The 21,284-nt window shown below is 32.8% G+C and overlaps 8 protein-coding genes across 8 annotated transcripts, besides 1 other annotated feature; 6 read left to right on the top strand and 2 right to left on the bottom strand. All coding sequences in view use genetic code 12, as the record gives it.

Annotated features, from left to right (window-relative positions):
• Positions 1-93: 93 nt before the first annotated feature.
• Positions 94-2,787, top strand: CAALFM_C403020WA (dynamin-related GTPase; the record flags this gene model as incomplete). The annotated part of the gene is made up of 1 exon (XM_715350.1): positions 94-2,787. One exon carries the CDS (start codon positions 94-96, stop codon positions 2,785-2,787), a length of 2,694 nt encoding a protein of 897 aa, XP_720443.1.
• A 123-nt stretch (positions 2,788-2,910) lies between these two features.
• NAN1 (Nan1p) lies at positions 2,911-5,430 on the bottom strand (the record flags this gene model as incomplete). The annotated part of the gene is made up of 1 exon (XM_715348.2): positions 2,911-5,430. The coding sequence occupies one exon, from the start codon at positions 5,428-5,430 to the stop codon at positions 2,911-2,913; it is 2,520 nt and encodes an 839-aa protein (XP_720441.1).
• Positions 5,431-5,743: 313 nt separating this feature from the next.
• CAALFM_C403040WA (DNA-directed RNA polymerase core subunit) lies at positions 5,744-5,962 on the top strand (the record flags this gene model as incomplete). Its single annotated transcript, XM_019475372.1, has 1 exon — positions 5,744-5,962. The coding sequence occupies one exon, from the start codon at positions 5,744-5,746 to the stop codon at positions 5,960-5,962; it is 219 nt and encodes a 72-aa protein (XP_019330917.1).
• Positions 5,963-6,207: 245 nt separating this feature from the next.
• Positions 6,208-7,950, bottom strand: CAALFM_C403050CA (Gly-Xaa carboxypeptidase; the record flags this gene model as incomplete). The annotated part of the gene is made up of 1 exon (XM_715346.2): positions 6,208-7,950. The coding sequence occupies one exon, from the start codon at positions 7,948-7,950 to the stop codon at positions 6,208-6,210; it is 1,743 nt and encodes a 580-aa protein (XP_720439.2).
• A 1,418-nt stretch (positions 7,951-9,368) lies between these two features.
• Positions 9,369-9,876: a long terminal repeat ((zeta-4a) Long terminal repeat (LTR) associated with the transposon Tca7; about 508 bp long, 10-15 copies per genome).
• Positions 9,877-11,999: 2,123 nt separating this feature from the next.
• On the top strand, positions 12,000-13,028 carry PGA54 (Pga54p; the record flags this gene model as incomplete). Its single annotated transcript, XM_715345.2, has 1 exon — positions 12,000-13,028. One exon carries the CDS (start codon positions 12,000-12,002, stop codon positions 13,026-13,028), a length of 1,029 nt encoding a protein of 342 aa, XP_720438.2.
• Positions 13,029-14,074: 1,046 nt separating this feature from the next.
• Positions 14,075-16,507, top strand: CAALFM_C403080WA (uncharacterized protein; the record flags this gene model as incomplete). Its single annotated transcript, XM_715344.2, has 1 exon — positions 14,075-16,507. The coding sequence occupies one exon, from the start codon at positions 14,075-14,077 to the stop codon at positions 16,505-16,507; it is 2,433 nt and encodes an 810-aa protein (XP_720437.2).
• A 707-nt stretch (positions 16,508-17,214) lies between these two features.
• On the top strand, positions 17,215-18,042 carry CAALFM_C403090WA (transcription initiation factor IIA large subunit; the record flags this gene model as incomplete). The annotated part of the gene is made up of 1 exon (XM_715342.1): positions 17,215-18,042. One exon carries the CDS (start codon positions 17,215-17,217, stop codon positions 18,040-18,042), a length of 828 nt encoding a protein of 275 aa, XP_720435.1.
• A 1,107-nt stretch (positions 18,043-19,149) lies between these two features.
• Positions 19,150-20,127, top strand: RBT7 (Rbt7p; the record flags this gene model as incomplete). The annotated part of the gene is made up of 1 exon (XM_715341.1): positions 19,150-20,127. The coding sequence occupies one exon, from the start codon at positions 19,150-19,152 to the stop codon at positions 20,125-20,127; it is 978 nt and encodes a 325-aa protein (XP_720434.1).
• Between the last annotated feature and the right edge of the window lie 1,157 nt (positions 20,128-21,284).

Here is a 21,284-nt window from a genome sequence, read left to right on the forward strand (position 1 = left end):
AAATAAAAATGGGGTCGTTTTTTTTATCACACCATCTCTACTTTTAACCCAATTTTTTTAACTAATTCTTTCAAAAACACAACTCAATATATCATGATCCCTAGAAATGGACGACTAATAATGAAAAGCAGGGCATTGCCATTGCGAACATTTGTCTTATTAAGATCTTCTGCACATAACACCCACTTTAAAAATGTATCAACATTTGTTCCTACAAGAAATTTGGGATTCCTCAAGGTTCTAACTAGAGCAGTCAAAATGCCTGCTTATATAGGAGGAACCATGGCAGCCGGAGGTACTTATGTTGCTTATAAAGTTGAACAAGCAAGTAGCTACACACAAGACAAGTTATCTGCTTTCAAGGATTTCGCGGATGGCGTTTTTGATAAAACCGGCGATTTCTTTAAAAACCTTGGTGGAACTGATGGCGCAACAGGTGGCAATGGTGCCGAAGATGGGGCATCATCAGGTGGTGCTGGGGGAGGGGGAGGAGGCGGCGGTGGTGGAAATGATACTGCTACTGCGGTAGGAGCCACTGCAGCAGCAGTCGGTCTCACTTCCGATGAAGATGAATCAACCGAAGCAGAAACAGATATTGAGGAAGAAGATGAAGAAACATTGATTGAAGATGACAGTGACGACGATGATGATCTTGCAAATGATGAGACAGACGATCATATGCTTAATTTAACAAGACAAATGATTGAAATAAGAAACCTTTTATCCAGTTTAAACCACGATGGAATTAAATTGCCTTCAATTGTTGTTATTGGGTCTCAATCTAGTGGTAAATCCTCAGTTTTGGAAAGTGTAGTGGGTCAAGAATTTTTACCAAAAGGGTCCAATATGGTCACTAGAAGACCAATCGAATTAACATTAGTTAATACACCAGAAGCCGCTGCTAATGTGGCAGAATTCCCAGCATTGAAGATGTATAACTTAACTGATTTCCAGCAAGTGCAAAAGATTTTATTTGATTTAAACATGGCAGTTCCAGCATCTGAATGTATTTCTAATGACCCCATTCAAGTTACCATCAGATCGCCAACAGTACCAGATTTATCATTGGTCGATTTACCGGGATACATTCAAGTTGAAGCCGCTGATCAACCCATAGAATTGAAAACCAAAATCAGGGAGTTATGTAATAGATATTTAGAACCACCTAATGTTATCTTGGCCATATCTGCAGCTGATGTTGATTTAGCAAATTCTGCTGCATTGAGAGCTTCAAGACTTGCTGATCCAAGAGGAGAAAGAACCATTGGGGTCGTTACAAAATTGGACTTGGTCGATCCGGAACAAGCACGTAAAATATTATTGAACAAAAAATACCCTTTGAAATTAGGATATGTTGGTGTCATAACAAAGGCTCCACACCCCAAGGCCAGCGCAAGTGGATTATTTTCCAGAAAACAAGTGACAGGGTATCAGGCGTTTGTGGCACAACAGAATTTTGAACATACTTTCTTGAAAGAAAACAAAGAAGCGTTTTTTGGGTGTACAGTTGGTACGAGAAATTTGAAGAAGAAGTTAATGAAAGTGTTGGAAAAAACCATGGCTGCTTCTTTAAGACCAACTCATTTGGCAATACAACAGGAATTGGAAGAAACTTCATACCAATTTAAAGTTGAATTTAATGATCGTCCATTAACACCACAAATGTATTTGGCTAATAATATCGATATGCTCAAGTTAGGAACTAAAGATTTGAGTCATAACTTTTCAAGAAATGAATTGAAAGCAATCTTGAAAAATGCATTAGATCAAAAAGTTTTGGACTTGATGGCAGAAAGATATTGGAACAAGCCGTTTGAATTGAAAGGATCTTCCGTGGAACCTGATTTGCGTGAATTAACTCAAATAAACATTGATAATGATATTTACTGGCACAAAAAGTTGGACTTGACTACATCATCATTAACTAAGCTTGGGGTTGGGAGATTATCAACAAATTTGATTACAAATGCTTTGCTTACAGAAATTGACAATTTAGTGGACAATACTCAATTACGAAACCACCCTATGGCAAAATCTGCAGTACGCGATGCAGCAAGATCAGTTTTAGGAAATAAATATTACTCCACTGCCGATCAAGTTGAAAACTGTATCAAACCATACAAGTATGAGATTGAATTGGAGGATCGTGAATGGCAAACATCCAAAGAAAATGCAGTTACTTTGTTGAAGGAAGAAATGCGACAATGTGAAGAAGTTTACCATGATTTAAAGAGTCAGGTTGGTGGAAGAAAATTGCAACAAGTTGTGACTTACCTTGAGAAATTAAAGCAACTGAACAACTCAGATGTTGATTTAACCACCAATGAAACATTAGGTTTTTCACCAACTTTAATTCAACGTGGTAAAGAAGCGATTTTCCTCAAAGAAAGAATTTCGTTGTTAAAAATGAGATACCAGTTTGTCAAAAACTCTAAAAAATGTAAAAAGAAGGAGAGTAAGTATCAATGTCCAGAAATATTCTTGGATGCAGTGGCTTCAAAAATAACTTCTACTTCAATATTGTTTTTAAACGTCGAGTTGTTGAGTGATTTCTATTACAACTTTCCTCGTGAATTAGATTTAAAATTTTTCAATAATTTAAGTAAAGACGAAATTGAAAAATTTGCCAAAGAAGATCCAAAGATCAAAAAACATATTGAATTACAAGAAAGAAAAGATTTATTGGAAAATGCTTTAAGTAAAGTCGAAAGTGTCTTAGCTGTACAAAGAACTACCCAAAAGGATAATACAGAGGATCGTAATAAGAAATCTGTTTTTGGCTGGTAATTTAGCTCTAATTGTAAATAGTATTTGTTATTTGTTTCTTGCCTCCCGCTAATGGTTTTAATTTGTTGTTGTTGTTTACCAGTTGTTGCTTATAGATGTATATATGCGTTATTTTATAATTGTCTATTTAAGTACGTTAACTATACGTTCAAATAATGATTCAACTTGTACACCTTCAATATTTTGAAATATTGGTTGGAAAGTGTGAAGATCAACCACTTTTGCAGCATATGCCATACTGTTGTCTATATCCATTTCTCCTTCCTTGTTTCCATTTTGATGTCCAACTGTAGTCTTTACATTTCTATCGTTTATAACATCAGCAGTAGCTTGCGCAGCTATTAGCATATTGTTGATTTCTTGTGTTAAACCAAGTTCAATTGTTTCAGTTATTTCCTCATTACTGTAAATTGTACCGACTCGACAATCCAAATCAACAAATACAAATGATGAGTTGAAATAACGAATCGATGAAACACCTTGCTCATGCAATTGAACACAAATAGGTTTTAATTGATTTGGTTTAAAAATTAAGATTTTGGATTTTATGGAAAGGGTATTGTTTTCTTCAGAATAATAATTTAATGCCAAACATATTAATCTTTTAATTGGATCAATAGCAATTAAATTCTTAGCACCAATGGTGGTGTTCACTTTGGCTACCAAACTAGTCAATTCCCCCGTGATTAAATCAAATGATGATATTCTGGTTTTAGATAACACTATAAGATTATTATTGACCATGTTTAATGATCTTACTCTTGATCCTGATAATGAAGGAATTTTGAAATCAGGAATTTCTTCAAAGCTCTTAGAATCAATGGTAAGAATGGAACATTCATGGGCAAGGAAAATCAATGAATTGTCATCAGACCAACTTAAAGCAACGGCATCTGATGACAATGCACTTGGAGCCCTGGATTTTCTAAGTGTCCATGCAGTTTGCTGAGACCTTGCTGAAGTGGTTTTATATTGTTCTTTGGGTACACTTGGTCTCCAAATTCTCAAACCACCTTTATCATCAGCAGTTAAGAATGCCAACCCATTGAAATAAGAAGTTGGAGCTGGGATCATGGCTAAAATAGGATTCATTCCATGAGGATCAATAATCTTTGTAGTCAATTCCCAATGACCAGTCTTATTGTTATTATTAATTCCACTGGTTGCATTCTCTTTATGGCCAACATATTTCCAAAATTTCAATGCATATTGTTTTTCATTTTTCAATAATAAACTGTCAACTTCAGTGTTGGTGAATTCATCAAATGTACACATCCATTCTCCATCATGAGTGAATTTCAATAATGTAACCAAAGGATCCAATAATTTAGTTTCTGATCTGACTTTACCCACACCCAATACTGGAGCACCATGCTGAATGAAATTCTGTTCATTTTTGAATAAATCAAATGATTGAATCAAAGCTCCATTGGGAAAATACATACTTTTAGTCTTTGGATGGATTTCAAACTGACTGGTGTAATCGTATCTAATCTTGAATTTATCAAAATCAGATGAGCTTTTAATGAATTTCTTTTTCGTTTTAGAAAGGGTGGTGGCAATATTATAAGCAAATTTAGGTCTTACAGTATTGACAGACAAACGAGAAACTAAATCAACTGCTGATAACACCAAGATTTCATAATTATTGTCCAAAGGATCAACATTCAACTGTAAAGAAATATAATCATTCTTATAATTATCAATAGAAATCTTATCAATCACCCCATTCAATCTTGGCAAAAACTGTTTCTTTTCAGTTTCCAATTGCCAGAATACTAATACTTTTTCCATACCACCAGAAAGTAAATAATTGTTATCAGCAGTGAACATTAATCCTTTGACTTGATCAAGATGCCATTTCAAAACTCGTTGAGGTTTTGGAGTGGTCAACCCACCATAGACTATTTGAATTGGACCAGCAGATGTACCGATAGCAATCATAGAATCGTTGGACACGGCTATTGATGTCACCGGTGATCGATACACAAATGGAATAGTTTCTTTGACGATATCGTTATCTGACAAATTTTCAATACTGTCGACATTGAATATCCCTGATAAATCAAACAAGTCTATTTCGTTACCACTGGTAATGAATGCAATTTTTGTATTATCCAAAGAAGTTGCAAAATTTATTGAATTGGCAACTTCAATTATTGGAACAAGTGATTCCAGATTTCTATCAAAATAATTTATATAACGAGTATGTGGAGTCCCCTTTTTCTTTTCTTTTCTACCAGTTACAATAATAAAAAATAAATGTTTAACTGATATGACTGATAATAACGGCAATGATGTACCCGATTGAGTTTTATTTATATCAATGGTAGATATTATTGGTTGAGAAACTTTATCTTTCCAATTCACAGTTAATATTTCTCCAGAAGTTTTAAATAATAACACTTGATTTCCATTAGTAACATCTATTTTCAAATCAGCTAAGTCATGTAAATCCAAATCAATAGTTTTAATACATTGTCGGGTTGAAATGAAATATACTCTCAATTGATGAGTTAATGCAATGATCACATATCGACCATCTTGAGAATAGACAGATGCAGTTGTTTGTGAACAAGGTAAATATAATGGTTTACCTCCTGTGGCCATGGATAATGACCATTCTGATATAGCACTCGGCATGATTAGAGTAAAAAGTATAGCTTCACCAGAAGTACAGAAAGATGTCAATGCTCCTTTTTCTTTTTTTGGAAAAGTCTCTATAAAATTTTTTTGTTTGGATGATGAGATGGTTTATAAGAGATGAGAGAGAGAGAGTAGTGTGATTTGGCACAAATAAAATCCTCACATATTTTCATTTTTTTTTTTCTTTTCTCAAACCATCACTAAAAGATTCATTACACATCAATCAAATAGAAAAGATATCATTTTCCATCACATAATATTCTTCATCTATATTCAAAATAACAAAACCCCCCAAAACTTTTCTTAAATAATGATTATTCCAATACGTTGTTTCTCATGTGGTAAAGTGGTAGGTGATAAGTGGCAAACTTATTTGGATTATTTACAAGATGAAACCCTCAGTGAAGGTGATGCTTTGGACAAATTGAAATTGAAAAGATATTGCTGTAGAAGAATGGTGTTGACACATGTTGATTTAATTGAAAAGTTTTTGAGATACAATCCATTAGAGAAGAAAGATATTAATTAAGGGAGAGGGGTCGAGCAGTTTCGCATATCCTAGGGCCTAGAGTTGACAGAGAACTCACATACATACATACAGTGGTAAGTTGATAAATAATTTCAACAAGTAAGAGACAGCAAAAAGTCTCCAATTTCATGTATTTTTAGATTATTAGTTTCATACTTTTTTTTTTACTTTGGTTTTTGTTATTGTTGTTATTGCATTTGAATATACATCAATTACGTTCTTATTTAGTTACAAATTTACGAACCTTATTTATTGTTTGCCTTGGCACTGTCAATAGCTTGAATGTATTCATAGAACCAAGCTTGTAATTGCAAATGACTGTCAAATGGTAATTTCTCATCAACACTGTGAATATGGGTTTCACCAATGAAATCACCAATAAAAGCTGGAGTGAATCTGAAAATGTTTCTAGTCAAGTTCCAGTAGTGTCTGGTATCGGTGTTACCTGTCATAATAGCTGGAGCAGTGATGACAGGATATTTAATCTCTGGGAAAACCAAATCTTCATAAACGTGTCTAGTAACACCAGACAAATATTCCCAAACAGTATCATTAGTTGGGGTGACAGGAGCAGCATTCAAGAACCCAGCAAAGTTGGTAACATTAAACAAACCCGAATCATTTTTAACTTTGAGAACATCTTTACCAAAAGCAGAAACTGACAAGCCATGTCTTTTGGCAACTTCAACAACTCTAGAAACAAAATGCTCTTGGACTTCAGCTACACTGGTACCAATAGCAACTCTGTGGTTCACTAATAACTTGACATGTTCTGGTAAGGCATTAGCTTTTTCACCACCATTGATAATATCAAGAGCTTGAGAAGTTCTGATCAAATATTTGGTCAATCTATTTTTAGAGATTCCTTCGACTAATTTGGAATTGGCAAACTTGTCGTAACCAGCTCTTAAAATTGCCTTTTTAAAAGAAGATGGGATATTGTTTTTTGGATCATGAAGAGCTAAACATTGAGCAAAATTCAAAATAGGGTTTTCTGGTGGCAAAAGTGGACTGTATGGGTCCTTTTCAATAATGTATCCCAATTCAGAAATAATACCAATAGAAGTAGGATCAGGTGGGATAGAAGAATGACCACCTGGAGTAGTCAATTCTACTTGAATATCAACGTAACCCTTTTCAGCAGTACCTGGAAGAGCAACAATAGTGTTGGTTAATTCTTGAACGGTAAGTCCAGCACCTTCATCAATAAGAGCATATACAGAATCTTGACCAAAAGTTTCTTCCAAGTATTTACCGATATGAGCAGCACCATGATAACCAGAAGTTTCTTCATCAAAACCAAATGCAGCAAGAATAGATCTTTTTGGTTGATACCCTTTTGCTAACAAAAGTTCTAAAGTTTCCAAAATAGCAATCAAGACATTTTTACAATCGGCAGCACCTCTTCCGTAAATGTATTCACCATCGTAATGACCTTCAAATGGTGGATAAGTCCAGTCTTTAAGAGTATCTTTTTGAACTGGAACGGTGTCTTGATGAGCAGTCAATAAAACTGGTTTCAAAGATTTATCAGAACCTTTCCAATGATAAACCAAACCATAAGTGTTAACTTTGGTAACTTTCAAGTTTTTGTAAACCAATGGGAAAGTTTGTTCCAAATAATCATGGAATTTAGCAAATTTTGCCCATACTTGTGGAGCATCATCAACAGCAGGTTGTTTATCAAAAACTTGAGTATCAACTTGAATGGCACCAGCTAATCTTTTAATGGATTCCTTTTTGTATTTTTTATCGTGCAAAATTTCCAACACAGTTGAATTGTCCTTATAATAAGATTCTGGAGCAATTGGTTCATAGAGTGGACATAATGAACTTTCTTTTGGAATTGGTGTTGTTACAATTTTCAAATAATTGAATAAATTAGTAGAAAATAAAGTTACCAACAAGGCAACAAATACAACCGAACCAATAATGATTGATTTTCTTTTATTAGATCTAAAGTTTTCGTCCAATGGAAGTCCAATCATTTTTTTTAAAGAATTAATTAAATATGATGGATGATAGAAATTAAAGGAAAAAGAAGAAGAACAAAACAAAAGTTTAATTGAAAAAAAAGGGAGAAATGAATATTGAATTATTCAGCTTTTATATTGCTGATAGATGTTGAAAAAAAAAACGGAAGAATGGGGATAGCAAAACTGTGGGTGAGATTAACTCATCTATGGCGCTAAAAGTCTTTTTTTTTTCTCTTTTATTAGGGGGCACATAAATTATTCTTTTCATTGATAATCTCGAGTCCGTTTTTAGTTCATTATTCGGAATATATTACCGTATTGGGAACGATAATTATTATTAGTTCTCCCCGATGGTTCGATTTTGCTGGTGCAAAAATATAAATCCGATATTACTTTATTGGTGTTTTAATAAATCCGTTTTAAAAGTTCGTAGACATATACAGGATGATAATAATTTAACGGATTTATAAGTTGGAATCATTTGGATGAATCCGCTTGGGGAGACGTTTTCCAATTTTAGAAGTTTAACTATCAATTTTATGTGACATCCGAGTGTACACATTTTGTGAATTTGATCTTATCAACTCACTTGGTGTACCATGGCATTTATAACAACACTTTTTAGAATCGGCTGAGTTACATGCATTTCCTCTATTTGTAGATTAATGGAAATTCATAAAATCGTTCACATTTTTTTCTATAATGAGTACCATTCTGTTTCCATAAGTAGGGGACTAAAAAATAATTGATATCTCTAATCAGTGACAGCTCTAGTCAACTTGACCGTAATGTTTTGACGACCATTATATTTCTTGTTTGAACTATTGATTTATGAGTGTTGTCGTAACAAAAGATCAATTCCCGTCAAAACGCATTTGGCACTTAATCTTTGATTGAACCGATTTTGATCTCAAAACATAGTACCAAGGTCAATTATGTTCGCTAATGAAAGAAAGCTGTGACGAAAACCTCAAATTCATGAAGAAAGAATTACTGTTGTGGAAAATAAAAAAGTCTTTCTTCTGATACTTTACAAGTCCCTCAACCACAAATACAAAAATGAAAGTTACCCATCGATCTTTTTCATTGGTTAAGAATTAATACGAGAATATCAAATTATCTTAGAGAGGGTCTCACAGAGCAACTTTCTGAGGCACACGGTCACCAACATGATTTGTTATAAAAAATTCAACCAAATTTTGGAAAAAATGAAAACAAAACAAAACAAAATCTGAAACATCCCGAAAGTCACAAATGCTTGATTACTTAAAATTACTTATTTGCTTCAAGACGCTATTATTATTATTATGACATAATACTACTTGAATAACAGTGAACTGTAATTGTATTAAGAACAAATCATAACAAAGGAAGATGATGACGATGATGATGACCCCTTGAAATATCCAGGGCACATGCATTGTGATGATTGTTGTAATATAGCTAATGCTAATTCTTGATTAGTGTGGAAAGCCTAATAAGGTTATATTGTGCACAGGTTAACTACCTTAATATAGTTATTGTTAATACAGTTATTGCTGTTGACTACTATTGTTATTGTTAAATTAAAGTGTTAGGTTGAGTTAATTGATTAGTGAAAACCAACTAACTACCGTATTAAATTATTGTATTAAGATTGATTCCTATTAAGGATAAAACAGAGAGTGTGTTAGAAAGAGAAAGGGTGGATTATAAATATGTGTAAAATCCCCTTTAGAGACTAACCACTAGAAATCTATTGATGGTTTCATATATAGAGATTAACGATTATATTTATAATATAAGTTGGTAGTTGCTAGTATATTTGAAAGCACTACAGTATAGTATGTCAGAATCAGATCATTTAAACTCTACTAATAATACAGGAAACACTTTCATTAGTCTAGATCAAGCCAGTACAATAATGGCAGATCAAACTCAAGGAGCTAACCCACAACAATGATAATTCATCTTTTTTGTCAAGACGATAGTTAATGTTACAAGCACTTTATTGGGCTCGAAATAGTGGTAAATAGGTCCATAGATATGACCTGTTACAAGTTTATTTCGATGATCAAGCCGCCTCTGTGATTACGGCAATTATTTTACTATTGATAATGAGTAAAAGTTCACAACCAATAGAAGATATCCACCCAAGCAATTTCTCTCGACGAACATCTTTAGAATAGTTGGTATAATAACCTTACGAAACATTAATAAAGAAATTGTACCCGATCTTGTTTTCGAGTCAAAAACAAAGAAATCAAACCTAGAATCAACAATGTTCTAGCCATCATCTCCCGCCACCCAAGTGATGTACCCCTATTTCTTGATTCTATTATTTTCTGACCCTGTGAGGGAACAAAGATACTATCTTTAATAAAGAAACAAAACCTCAACAACAACAACAACACACTAACACACTAAGAAACTAAAACTTGACGACAATATGATATTGTGATATATTAATACTGCCCAACATTCATCGTCGTCAAATCAGAATTCAGAGCAAAAAAGAGACGTTTACGTTACATTCCCCGATGTTTTTGTGACGTAACAAGCCGAAGAGAGGGAAAAAAAAAGTATGGTTATTGAAAATCTAGTTAGGATCTACTTTTCTTTTTGTCTCATCTATTTATCAAACACTATCAACGCGTTTTGAATTGACGACCAGATCTATATCATCTAGTTTATAATATTCTTTGTCAGATCTAAATTGATCAATGTGTGGTTGTTGTTTGTAGTTTTTTGTTGGATTTAAACTACTCACAAACATCAAGCTTTTGAGTAAGAATTGAATCAAATTCAATATTGTCTTGTCACTTTTTTTCTGCGTGGTACACTACTACGAAACAAAATTTAAATTGTCGTGTTCTTTTTGATAATTTGTTTGTTATAATTTTTTTGCTTGTGTGAAAAAAAAAGAGAAATGATAATTCGTTTTTTTTATAGGGGTTTTTCTAATTCAACTCTTATAATAAATTAACTTATCAACACCGTAAATATAATTAAACCAACTGTGTTGCGCCATAAATAAATAAGTTGTTTCGGGATCAACACATCTCCAACAAATTGAATCGTAGGTGAAAATTTTTTTTTTACTAGTAATTGGTAGTAATGGTGTTCACGAGTATTTTTTTTTGGGAGTATTTGTGTCCCTTACAAGAAATAAAGCCAGGGCCATGAAAAAAAAATTAATACAAAACAAAATATTCGTATCAGCACAGCAGCACTTCCCCCCCTTTCCCCTTTGGCACGCCCTAAAAAGAATTTACTCATGTAGTCGTCATCACTTCAACACCACACAAGAATACCTCGAGTAAAAGAAAATTGCTTGGGGAATGTGTGTAATTGGCTATGTAGAATTTGGTATTAATAACATTTCTACTGTTTTTCTTGTGCCATAACATACTTTTATCGCGATATATTGCAAAGCCCCCCCTTCTAGCTCCTAATAAAAAAAAACCACATTACTATTATATTTAAAGTGTGAATTGGAGGGGACAAAACCAGAACAATGAGCAATTTATAATAGTGAATAACCTTTAGCAAAAAAAAAACATTGTAAATTCAATATTTGACGATGGATTTAACAAACAATCAATCAAATTCTTAGTGTTGAACTGAACTGAAGTGATATTTTTTGCCATATGCACAAAATCTTAAATATTCAAGTCTACACGAGAAAACCCAAAAAAATGTTATTGTTTCAAAAATTAATGCTTATGTAACACAACGCCAAATTTAAACCATTTTTTTTGTGGTTACTAAAAAAAAAAACAAACAAAACAAATAAAAAAAAAGGATTACAAATTTCAGGCACATTGTTTAAATTTACTGACGCCAATTATTGTTTGATTCAAGTATAAGTTGAGAATGATTTTCCCAATTTATTAAAACTACATACAAAAGAATATTAACCTTTCTATTTTCTTTATTTTTTCAATTTAAAAGATATAAAATCGTTTCACCTTTTCTTTAAAATTATAATTTTCAAGACTTACCTTATTTGCGTTTTCTAATCGCGTCCACTCCTTTATTACTACTATTAGCTTAAGTCTTTCGTTCAAAAAACAACTACAATGCGTGCCAACTATTTGTTATTATTAGCTGCCACAGCTGTTCAAGCTGCTCCATTCATTAAGAGATATGAAAACACTACTGCTCCAGCCAGTCAATTGTCCACTTCATTGGCTGATGGTTCCACTACCATTCTTGGTTCTTCATCATCCAGTGTTGAAGAAGATGAAACCATCACTTCCACTATCGTTCAATATGTTACTGTCACTTCTTCTGACACCACTTACGTTTCTGCCACCAACACTTTGACTACTACTTTAACTACTAAACCAACCCCAGTTATCACCACTGAAGCTGAAGATGACGAAGAAGACAATGAAACCATTACTTCCACCATCCTCCAATACGTTACTGTTACTTCTTCTGACACCACTTACGTTTCTGCTACTAACACTTTGACTACTACTTTAACTACCAAAGCAGCCGAAGCTACTGAATCCGAAGAAGAAGAAAACGAAACTATCACTTCCACCATTCTTCAATACGTCACCGTCACTTCTTCTGACACCACCTACGTTTCTGCCACCAACACTATAACCAGTGTTTTGACTACCAAAGCAGCAGTATCTACCAACGACGTCAGTGAAAATGCCAAGGCTGCTACTACTGAAGATGATGGTGAAACCACTACCTCAACCATTACTAGTATCGTTACTATTACTGATGCCAATGGTAACACCGAAGTGTTGACCGAAGTTGCAGCTGAGACCAGTGGTGCAGAAGATGCTTCCTACTGTGTTCCTACTACTGTCACTGTTACTGTCACTGCTGAACAAACTTCCGAAGTTGTTTCAACTATTGTTCACACTACCCAAGTTCCACTTACTGCTGAATTTACCCTTGATGATACCACTACTACCCTTACATCTTGGGTCGACTTGACTTCTACAGATCTCGTCACTATCACTTCTACTTCAAGTGTCTATGATTCATACTCAACTGGCGCTTCTCAATCCCATCCAATTTCCTCATACTCCAACTACACAATTTCGGACTATGCCCCACCAATCAGTTCTTACTACTCTTTGTAAAGAGCTTGATATGAAAGTTTGTGATAGTGATACTACTACCGCCACCACCACCACACCTTTAGAGTAAAGATTTGTTTTTAAAAAAATCATTCTCATCATTTTTTTTTTATTGGTTTTCCATTTTATGTCGTTTTTGACGTTACTCATTTGTTTTTATTGTATTTTGATAACTGGGTTTATTTAAATTTTTGCTTTTTTTATTTTTATTTTTAACATTGTTATTCCTTTTTCCTTTGATTATTTCTTTAGTGGTTGGTGTTATTTTGATTTTTGCTTACATTTTTGCTTACATTGTTATATTTGTTATTCCTTTGTTAGAGTTTTTTTTTTTATTTTTGCCCTTTTCCCTTTTGGATTTTTTTATCATTGTCTGTCTTATTCAATGGTTTTCTAGTCTAAAAATTTTGGTCTAGTTGCTATTTCATATCTCTGTTCATTATCTCTATCCTTTTCTTAGAAACATCATTCTCTCTCTTTCTCTCTAACATTCCTCTCTCTCATATTCTCTACAATTGTCTAGATAGATTTTTTATAGTCCTTATTGTTTTTTATTTCTCTAACTATATGTATCATTTTTTATTCTTTTACATATATCTTTACTCTTCTTTCTCTTTTTATTTTTTTTGGATATAATAAATAAATATACATTTGCCGTGTTATATTCAAAGATGGATTGATATTGGAATTGGAATTGAAATTGGTGTTGCAAAAAAAATAGCAACCAAAAAAAATGACAACATCAACAACAACCACGAATAGGAGAAAAAATAAAAAAAGAAAGGGAAAGAAAGAAAAGAAAACAATAGAGGTGGTTTGATTACATAAGCAACCAAAATTTCTCGCGTCTTTCGCTCTGTTTGTTTTTCTGCCTTTGAAAGGGATGACAGCAGCAGAAAAGCAAGAAAAAAAAAACAACACCACCACCACCTAAAATTCTTCATTTGTTTTGGGTTGGCCCTACATTCAAAGATCCAATTTAGCAGTCATCAAGAATATTTACAATCGATCGACCTCAGTCATCACCAAATAGTCAAACCAATTATTAAATGTCATCACGATCAAATTCTCCGTCGAAAACCTTAACGGAAAACATTGACAAGTCATTTTCGCCAATAAAAATTAATCTTACTGCTACTGATGATAATTCACCAAACAAACTGATTATCCATCACAAAACTCCGCTGCGGATCGTCCATCATCCTCATGGATTATCTGCAAAACATGAAGCACGTAGAAATACTATTGGTTATAGTAACAGCATTAAACGAAGGGGATTAGTTCATACACCATTAATACCTCCAGGGTCAGTTAGGAATCCAATTACTTCCCCAAGGTTGGCCGTTAGACCACCAATAAATTTAGAAAGTATAAAAAGAACCAATCAAAAAATGGCTCAGCAGATTAAATTGGCATTTCCTGCTAATAACGACGACGATAAAGAAAATGAATTGCATTTGGATTTATCTTCTGACCCAGACGAAGATTATAGTTCTCCGATAAAAAGGCACACAAGACCTCGTAATGATGGTGACGATGACAATGAACATAGTGAACATTTGAGTAAAATTCCAAAATTGTCAAGACCCAGCGAAGAGAAACAAACGTTACCGGAAACTGATACAAATGAAGTTGAAGAAATAAAGTCAATTGAGGACAATCTGATAGAAGAAAACAACAGATCTAACTTAGCTATTGAGGAAGAAAATGACAATGACAGTGATAATGAAGAAGATGATGATGATATTACAAAAGAGAGTCGTGGCTCTACTGTGTATCATCAGAATCAAACCCTCGATAATACTCAAATAAGCAAAATTATTCGAGAAGATCTCAAGCTTGATTATATTACTCCTGAAAGAGCAACTGAAGCGGTTGCACAAAGTCCCCATCCACATCATCAACACATTAGACTTATAGAAGAAGATAAAACTGAAGATTTTGGGAAATTTAATGATACTACTAGTCCTTTGAAAACTAGAAACCAAGACGAGAATGAATTTGATGACGAAACTGCTAATCTCACTTTGCTGCGACAACTTGAAAATGAACCTACAATTAATTTTTTAATGTCACCAAACTCAAAACCAGTCTTTTCAAAAGATCAAGTTAATAAAATTCAAAAGGAACACGAATCCAAAGTAGATACATTATTGCAACAGTTGAATTCACGAGATGATAAAATTAAGCAATTGTATGATGAATTAGCAAAAGTGAATGAACAATTGATTTCAAGTCAGAAAGAACAAAGAGCTTTAAATGATGAAAAAAGCAAATTGGCCAATTCGGAAAACTTGTTAACAATTCAATTACACCACAATGAAAGAGAACTAGCTTCATTGACTAAAAGTTTTAGACTCAAAGAAAGTTCACTTAATAATTTGAAACGTAAATTGAATGAACAAAAAGTGAGCATTGATGAAACACGTCATGAAAATGATACTTTGAAATCAAAAATAAATGAATTACAATCACTTGAAAGAGACTTGAAGGCTGAAATAGTGGAAACAAGCAATTCCAATATTGAAAGTACATTGAAATTAGATCAAGTAATAAAGGAAAAAGAGGAATTGTGGATTAAAAATCAAGAATTGAATGAGAAATTACAAAGTTTTGAATCCAATTCAAGTTCTAAATATGATAAATTAAAGGATGAGTATGAAGATTTACTGGAAAGAAATCAAACTTTGGTTGATGATAACAAAAGATTAGAAACAGAAAAATTTGAATTAGAAGACAAAACCAAAAAACTAGAAGCAGTTAATCAAAAATTAAAGGATGATAATACCAATAATGAAAATTTGATTAAAGAATATGAAAAAGTGGCAACATCGAGAATTGAAGAGTTGGAGTCGGAAAGAGATTCTACAATTGAAGAAATTTCCAAGCATAAACAAATTGTACATGATTTAGAAACACAAGTTGAAAACTTAAAACAACAATATAATGACAAAGAGAAGACCAATAAAGAACTCGAATCGAGAATTGAGGAACTTGAATCTAAATCAGTTTCTAATGATGAGTTACAAGAATTGAAAAGAAAAATTGATGCAAAGGATAAAGAAATTGAAACCAAAGAAAAAACCATTGAGGATTATTTATCTAAGATGGATGATTTAGTGGATCATATCAAACCATTGAAAAAGGAAAATGAGGACTTGAAACAAGAACAACAAAAACTTATTCAAGAGGTTTCCTCATTAAAAGATAAATTAGAAAAGAGTAAGATACAAGCCGATGAAGACTTAGATAAATTGAGCAAATATTTATATGCTGAATATGCCGCTAAACATATCAAAAAATTAGAAGGGATTATTAAAGAGAATAAAAAGTTGGAAAGAGAACTTGAATTTTATAAAATGAAATTGGAAAAAGCTAATAAGGAAGCAGAATTGTTATCGGAACGTAAAGTTTCATCATCATCAAAAACTGCTCTTAGTCCTAAAATCACAGCAGCACCTAAAAACCGGGGCAAACATTAATTAGGATATATATATATACAAGCTATACAGGAAGTAGAAAGAAAGTACTTATTTATTGTTTCAATTTTGAGTAAGAATTGCAAATTTCACAACTGTAGTAATAACTGTAATGTTCTGTGGGGATGCCGCTATTGGAGTGAATAAAATTTCACACCATGAAGTTTCAGAAATGTCAGAGAAGGATAATATTTTCCTAATAAATTCAAAATGAATTGTACAAACCTAATGCTAACTTTGAACTCTTGAACAGTCTATTGAAAATATAGTAACATTTGAATAATCTATAATCTTATCTAAACTTCTTGAATAAAACTGTAAGGTGGAAGTAGTTTTAGCAATCTTACACGACTACCAACTTTTCAAAACCAATTTTTTTTTAAACGTCGAGTAAAAAAAAGTAAAACTAATGACCACATTTATTTCCATTGCCATTGGGGAATTAGAATTGAACAGAAATTATCAATAGTTCAAAGATTCTAATATATAGTTGAAGGGAGTTTTAAATATTTTTTTTAGTGTTATTTCAATTGTTCATATCTTGTTGGATTATTCACATTTAGTAATAATTTAAAAAGCAAACCAAACAAAAGCAATTAAAAGTGTCACATATAATATTCATATATAGATCAATTTAATACTAAATTATAAAAACAAAAAAAACATTAAGCAACTATAGATTTAAGTCAATAATAATAACAATAATAATCATGTCCAATACTGAAACAAGTAAATTATATGAAAGTGTCATTGAAGATGTCATAAATGATTCAAGACAAGATTTTGAAAATAATGGTATTGATGAAAGTACATTACAAGAGTTGAGAAGAATATGGTGTGAGAAATTGACACAATCCGGAGTTGCAAAATTCTCATGGGATGAAGAAGAAGAGGAAGAAGAACCAGTTGAACAAGTAGATGTAGATGTTGAAGTTGGACAATCAGCACAACAAGCAGCAGAACAACCACAAGCTGCAATTAATGACACTGGAGCAACTGAAAGTAATACATCTGCTACAACTGAAACTACTGTCAAAAAAGAAGCTACTGCCAGTAATTCGGGATTACCTGATGCTCAGTTATCTTATAACACCACTGATAGTCTAGGAATAGAAATACCATCGATACTGCGAGAGAAAGCCAATGGTACAGAAGGAACCGATAAAAATGGTGATGGTGATGGCGGTGATAATCATGGATTAATTGTTCCAAAAATTGAACAAGCTGATGGTCCAATTTTTTTCGACAATAAACAATTCAAATCCAATAAAAAATTGAGTCAAGTTGATGGTGAATCAGAATTTGATGAATTTGAATCCGATGGTGATTTATCTGATGATATTAATTCCGAACTTGATTCTGATTCTGATAAAGAAGAAGAAGATGATGATGAGGAAGAAACCAATTTTGCTCTTTGTCTTTTTGATAAAGTACAAAGAATTAAAAATAAATGGAAGAGTACATTAGTTGCTGGGATTGCTAATATTAATGGGAAAGATTATGTTTTCCATAAAGCTAATGGTGAATCAGAATGGTAAAACATTTAAATAGAAATAAAAGAGTCTATCTTTTCTCTTTTTTTTTCATTCGTTAGTAGAGTAGTTGTTCCTTTTTGAATTTAAATACAAAAATACATTCAAAATAATTCTTAAAAGTTTCTTCTATCATATCGAAATCACTTTTAATGTTCTATAGCCACCTATTATTATGGGCACAATGAATTAGTGTTAAACCAATCTTCAGGAGGACAAGATTGTCGTGTATACTGAACTTGTCAAGTTTTTTGACATCAAACAGAACTGTCAAAATCTCTTGATGTACTGTCATATTTCACTAAAGAGTGGTGCCAAGCAGAATGATTAACATCTTAAAGTGCAAATTCAATTATACTTGGCAACTGTTGTTGTTGAATTAGATTGTTCATTATTTTTACTTAGTTAAAAGTGGGTTTTACTAGGTTGCAGATAATAACACAAAATTAAAGTCTATTAAATTAACCATTGTCACCTCGTGGCCCTCAATTCAGCCCACCAAATAATTTACTATTTATAAACATTTTTTTCATACCACATGGGGTGGAATAAGAGAGAAAGGGCTCTTAATTTTTGCTCTTGTCTCCTATTGTTTGACTGGACTTCGCTTCAATTTCATTAATTACATTGCCGAATCTGGAACAAATTTTTACGAATCTGTTATAGTCCTCGTTTCGAAAGATACAAGACGATTGAAATAACCATAACTCTAAATTTGTTCACCAGAGGTAAACCAACTCATCCAATCAATTGGTAATAAGATATACCCCATGTGGGATTCGTAAGTTGAAATTCTGCAGCTTTTGTGTATTGTTTTTTTTTTTTTGAGACTATATCGACGTACCGATAAGATGACCCCTAATTCATTTTTATCCCCGTTGGAACGGCATCAAAAATAGATTAGAGATACATTTTCGGATAATAACAACAATAAGATGTAATATTGAATCAAATAATTAACAATGAAATATGTAAATGAAATTCTAAATACCATTTGGCTTCCTCAAAAGAAATGTGGAATATAAATATACCATAAAATTTCTACCAAATTATTTTCAGAATATAGAAATCCCAAAAAAGAGTGAAAAATAAGTGACGAACTACAATCATAATATGCTTTCTCAATCCTTTTTGATAGCTCTTGCTGTTATTCCTGTTACTTTAGCCTCACCTTACTACAATCCTTACTTTGGGAAATATTTCCATGGTCAAAGAACTTCAGGTGATTCTTCGTCGTCAGGTAACTTTTATCCAGTTAAAGATTGTTCTGCCTTCATTGACCAAAACCCAGAAACTTCTTGGTCTTGTCATAACAAGTCACCAGTATCTTCTGCAAACTCTTGTTGTTTTGAAGAAAATGGGATCATTTTGCTGACTCAATTTTGGGATTATAATACTACTTTGTTGGAAATTGCGGTTAATGGATCTACCAGTGACATTGTTGAAGCTGAATTGAAAAGTAAGCTTGACACTGTTTACAATGATTTGAGTAGAACTTTCACCATTCATGGAACCTGGGATGATTTCTGTAATGGTTCTTACCCACAATACTGTAACAAAAGTTTAGAAGTTAGCGATGAAAAAGATAATCTTACCCATATTTTGGTTGATCAATTTAAAGAAGTTGAATTATATAATATTATGTCCAAATATTGGATTGACACCATTGCTAGTAATGTGGACAGCAGCGCCTCTACAGCCTTATGGGAACATGAATATAACAAACATGGTACTTGTATGACCACATTGAGTCCATCCTGTTTCACCAGCCAAAGCTATACTCGTTTTGAAAATGTTGTCAATTTTTATAAGAAAACTGTTGAAATTTGGTCACAATTGGATACTTTTGAGTTTTTAGCTGCTGCAGGAATTTACCCTACTGTTTCAAGAAAGTACAAGTTGAGTCAAGTTCAAGAAGCTTTACAAAAAGCTCATGGTGCTGAAGTGTATGTTGGATGTTTGAATAATTCCATCTCAGAAATCTGGTATTTCTACAACTTGCAAGGAAGTATTTTGACAGGTACTTATAAGCCAATTGATACCACAACCAATACTAAGTGTAAAGATGAAGTGTGGTACATCCCTAAATAAGTGCTGAAATTAAACAGAGCACAACCTAATCACAATAAAAAGTCGAATCGTTGAAAAATATATAAATTTATTATTACCCTTTCTTTATACCATGTTTAATATATCATTGATTATTTGAGTTAAGAGGATGGTGGTGCGTAATAGTTATACCGAAATTGATCTCAAGAACACGACATCAATTTTCATTAAAATTTCTTTCAATTTGCAACCAATTAATAAAAGTGTTCTACTTATTCTTCCCTCTTCTCATCTTAAACTGGCTATTCAACTAAAATTCATAAAACATTGATGGCAATGAACTTTTGACATTCTTCTTTTTGCTAAGCATTCGAACTAAGCCACAAATTTAAGCTGCACGAAACGCCTAAACCTTGAATGGTGGTGATAATTCGAATTTATTATCATAACAAATGTCTTCTGAGTTAATTTTGCCGTCATCTGGCATCTTTGTTTACCAGGTTGTAGTGCGTTGTAATTGTTTCACCAAATACCATTTGTGTTGAGGTATTAGTTGTTTTCATAAACTTGTTCAATAAAGAGAGGCGCAGTTTAGTACACACAAAAATATTAAAATATCCACTAAACAAGATTCTATCTTTTTTTTTTCTTGGTTTCAATAATTGTTGATTGTATTTAATCTGTTTTGTACCTGTAAATTCATCTTGTAACATATGTAACCACACAAGAACACGGCAATTTTATATTTGAGTGGTGGTGGATAAGACGGGACGGGAAAATGGCTTGATCCCAGTGGTAGTATCACCACCACCACCATATACTACGGATTTACGCATCAAACTTCGGTGGCTAGAAAAAATACTAAAAAGCTTTGACCAACATGTTTCATTTATCAATTTGCTAGTGTGACTTATAAGTCAATTGGCAATTTATTTAATATACGTTGCGTAAACACGTATGTTCCTTTCATTTAATCAATTATACTTTCGAATTCACACCGCTCTACACGTTAGTACCAGTTTCTCCTCTTTCTAATCACCACTTTTACCACCATCGAGAAGAATTTAGTTTCAAAAAATTGGTTTTATCTGATTTCCTTTTTTTTCTTCGGAACAACAAAATTTTTTTTTTTCCCTTTCTCTATAATTCCTTACAGTTCCTTTTTTAATACACTCATTTGTTCTATATAAACCCAATTT

Source organism: Candida albicans, chromosome 4, assembly GCF_000182965.3.
Source record: "Candida albicans SC5314 chromosome 4, complete sequence".
NCBI classification, from domain to species: Eukaryota; Fungi; Ascomycota; class Pichiomycetes; order Serinales; family Debaryomycetaceae; genus Candida; species Candida albicans.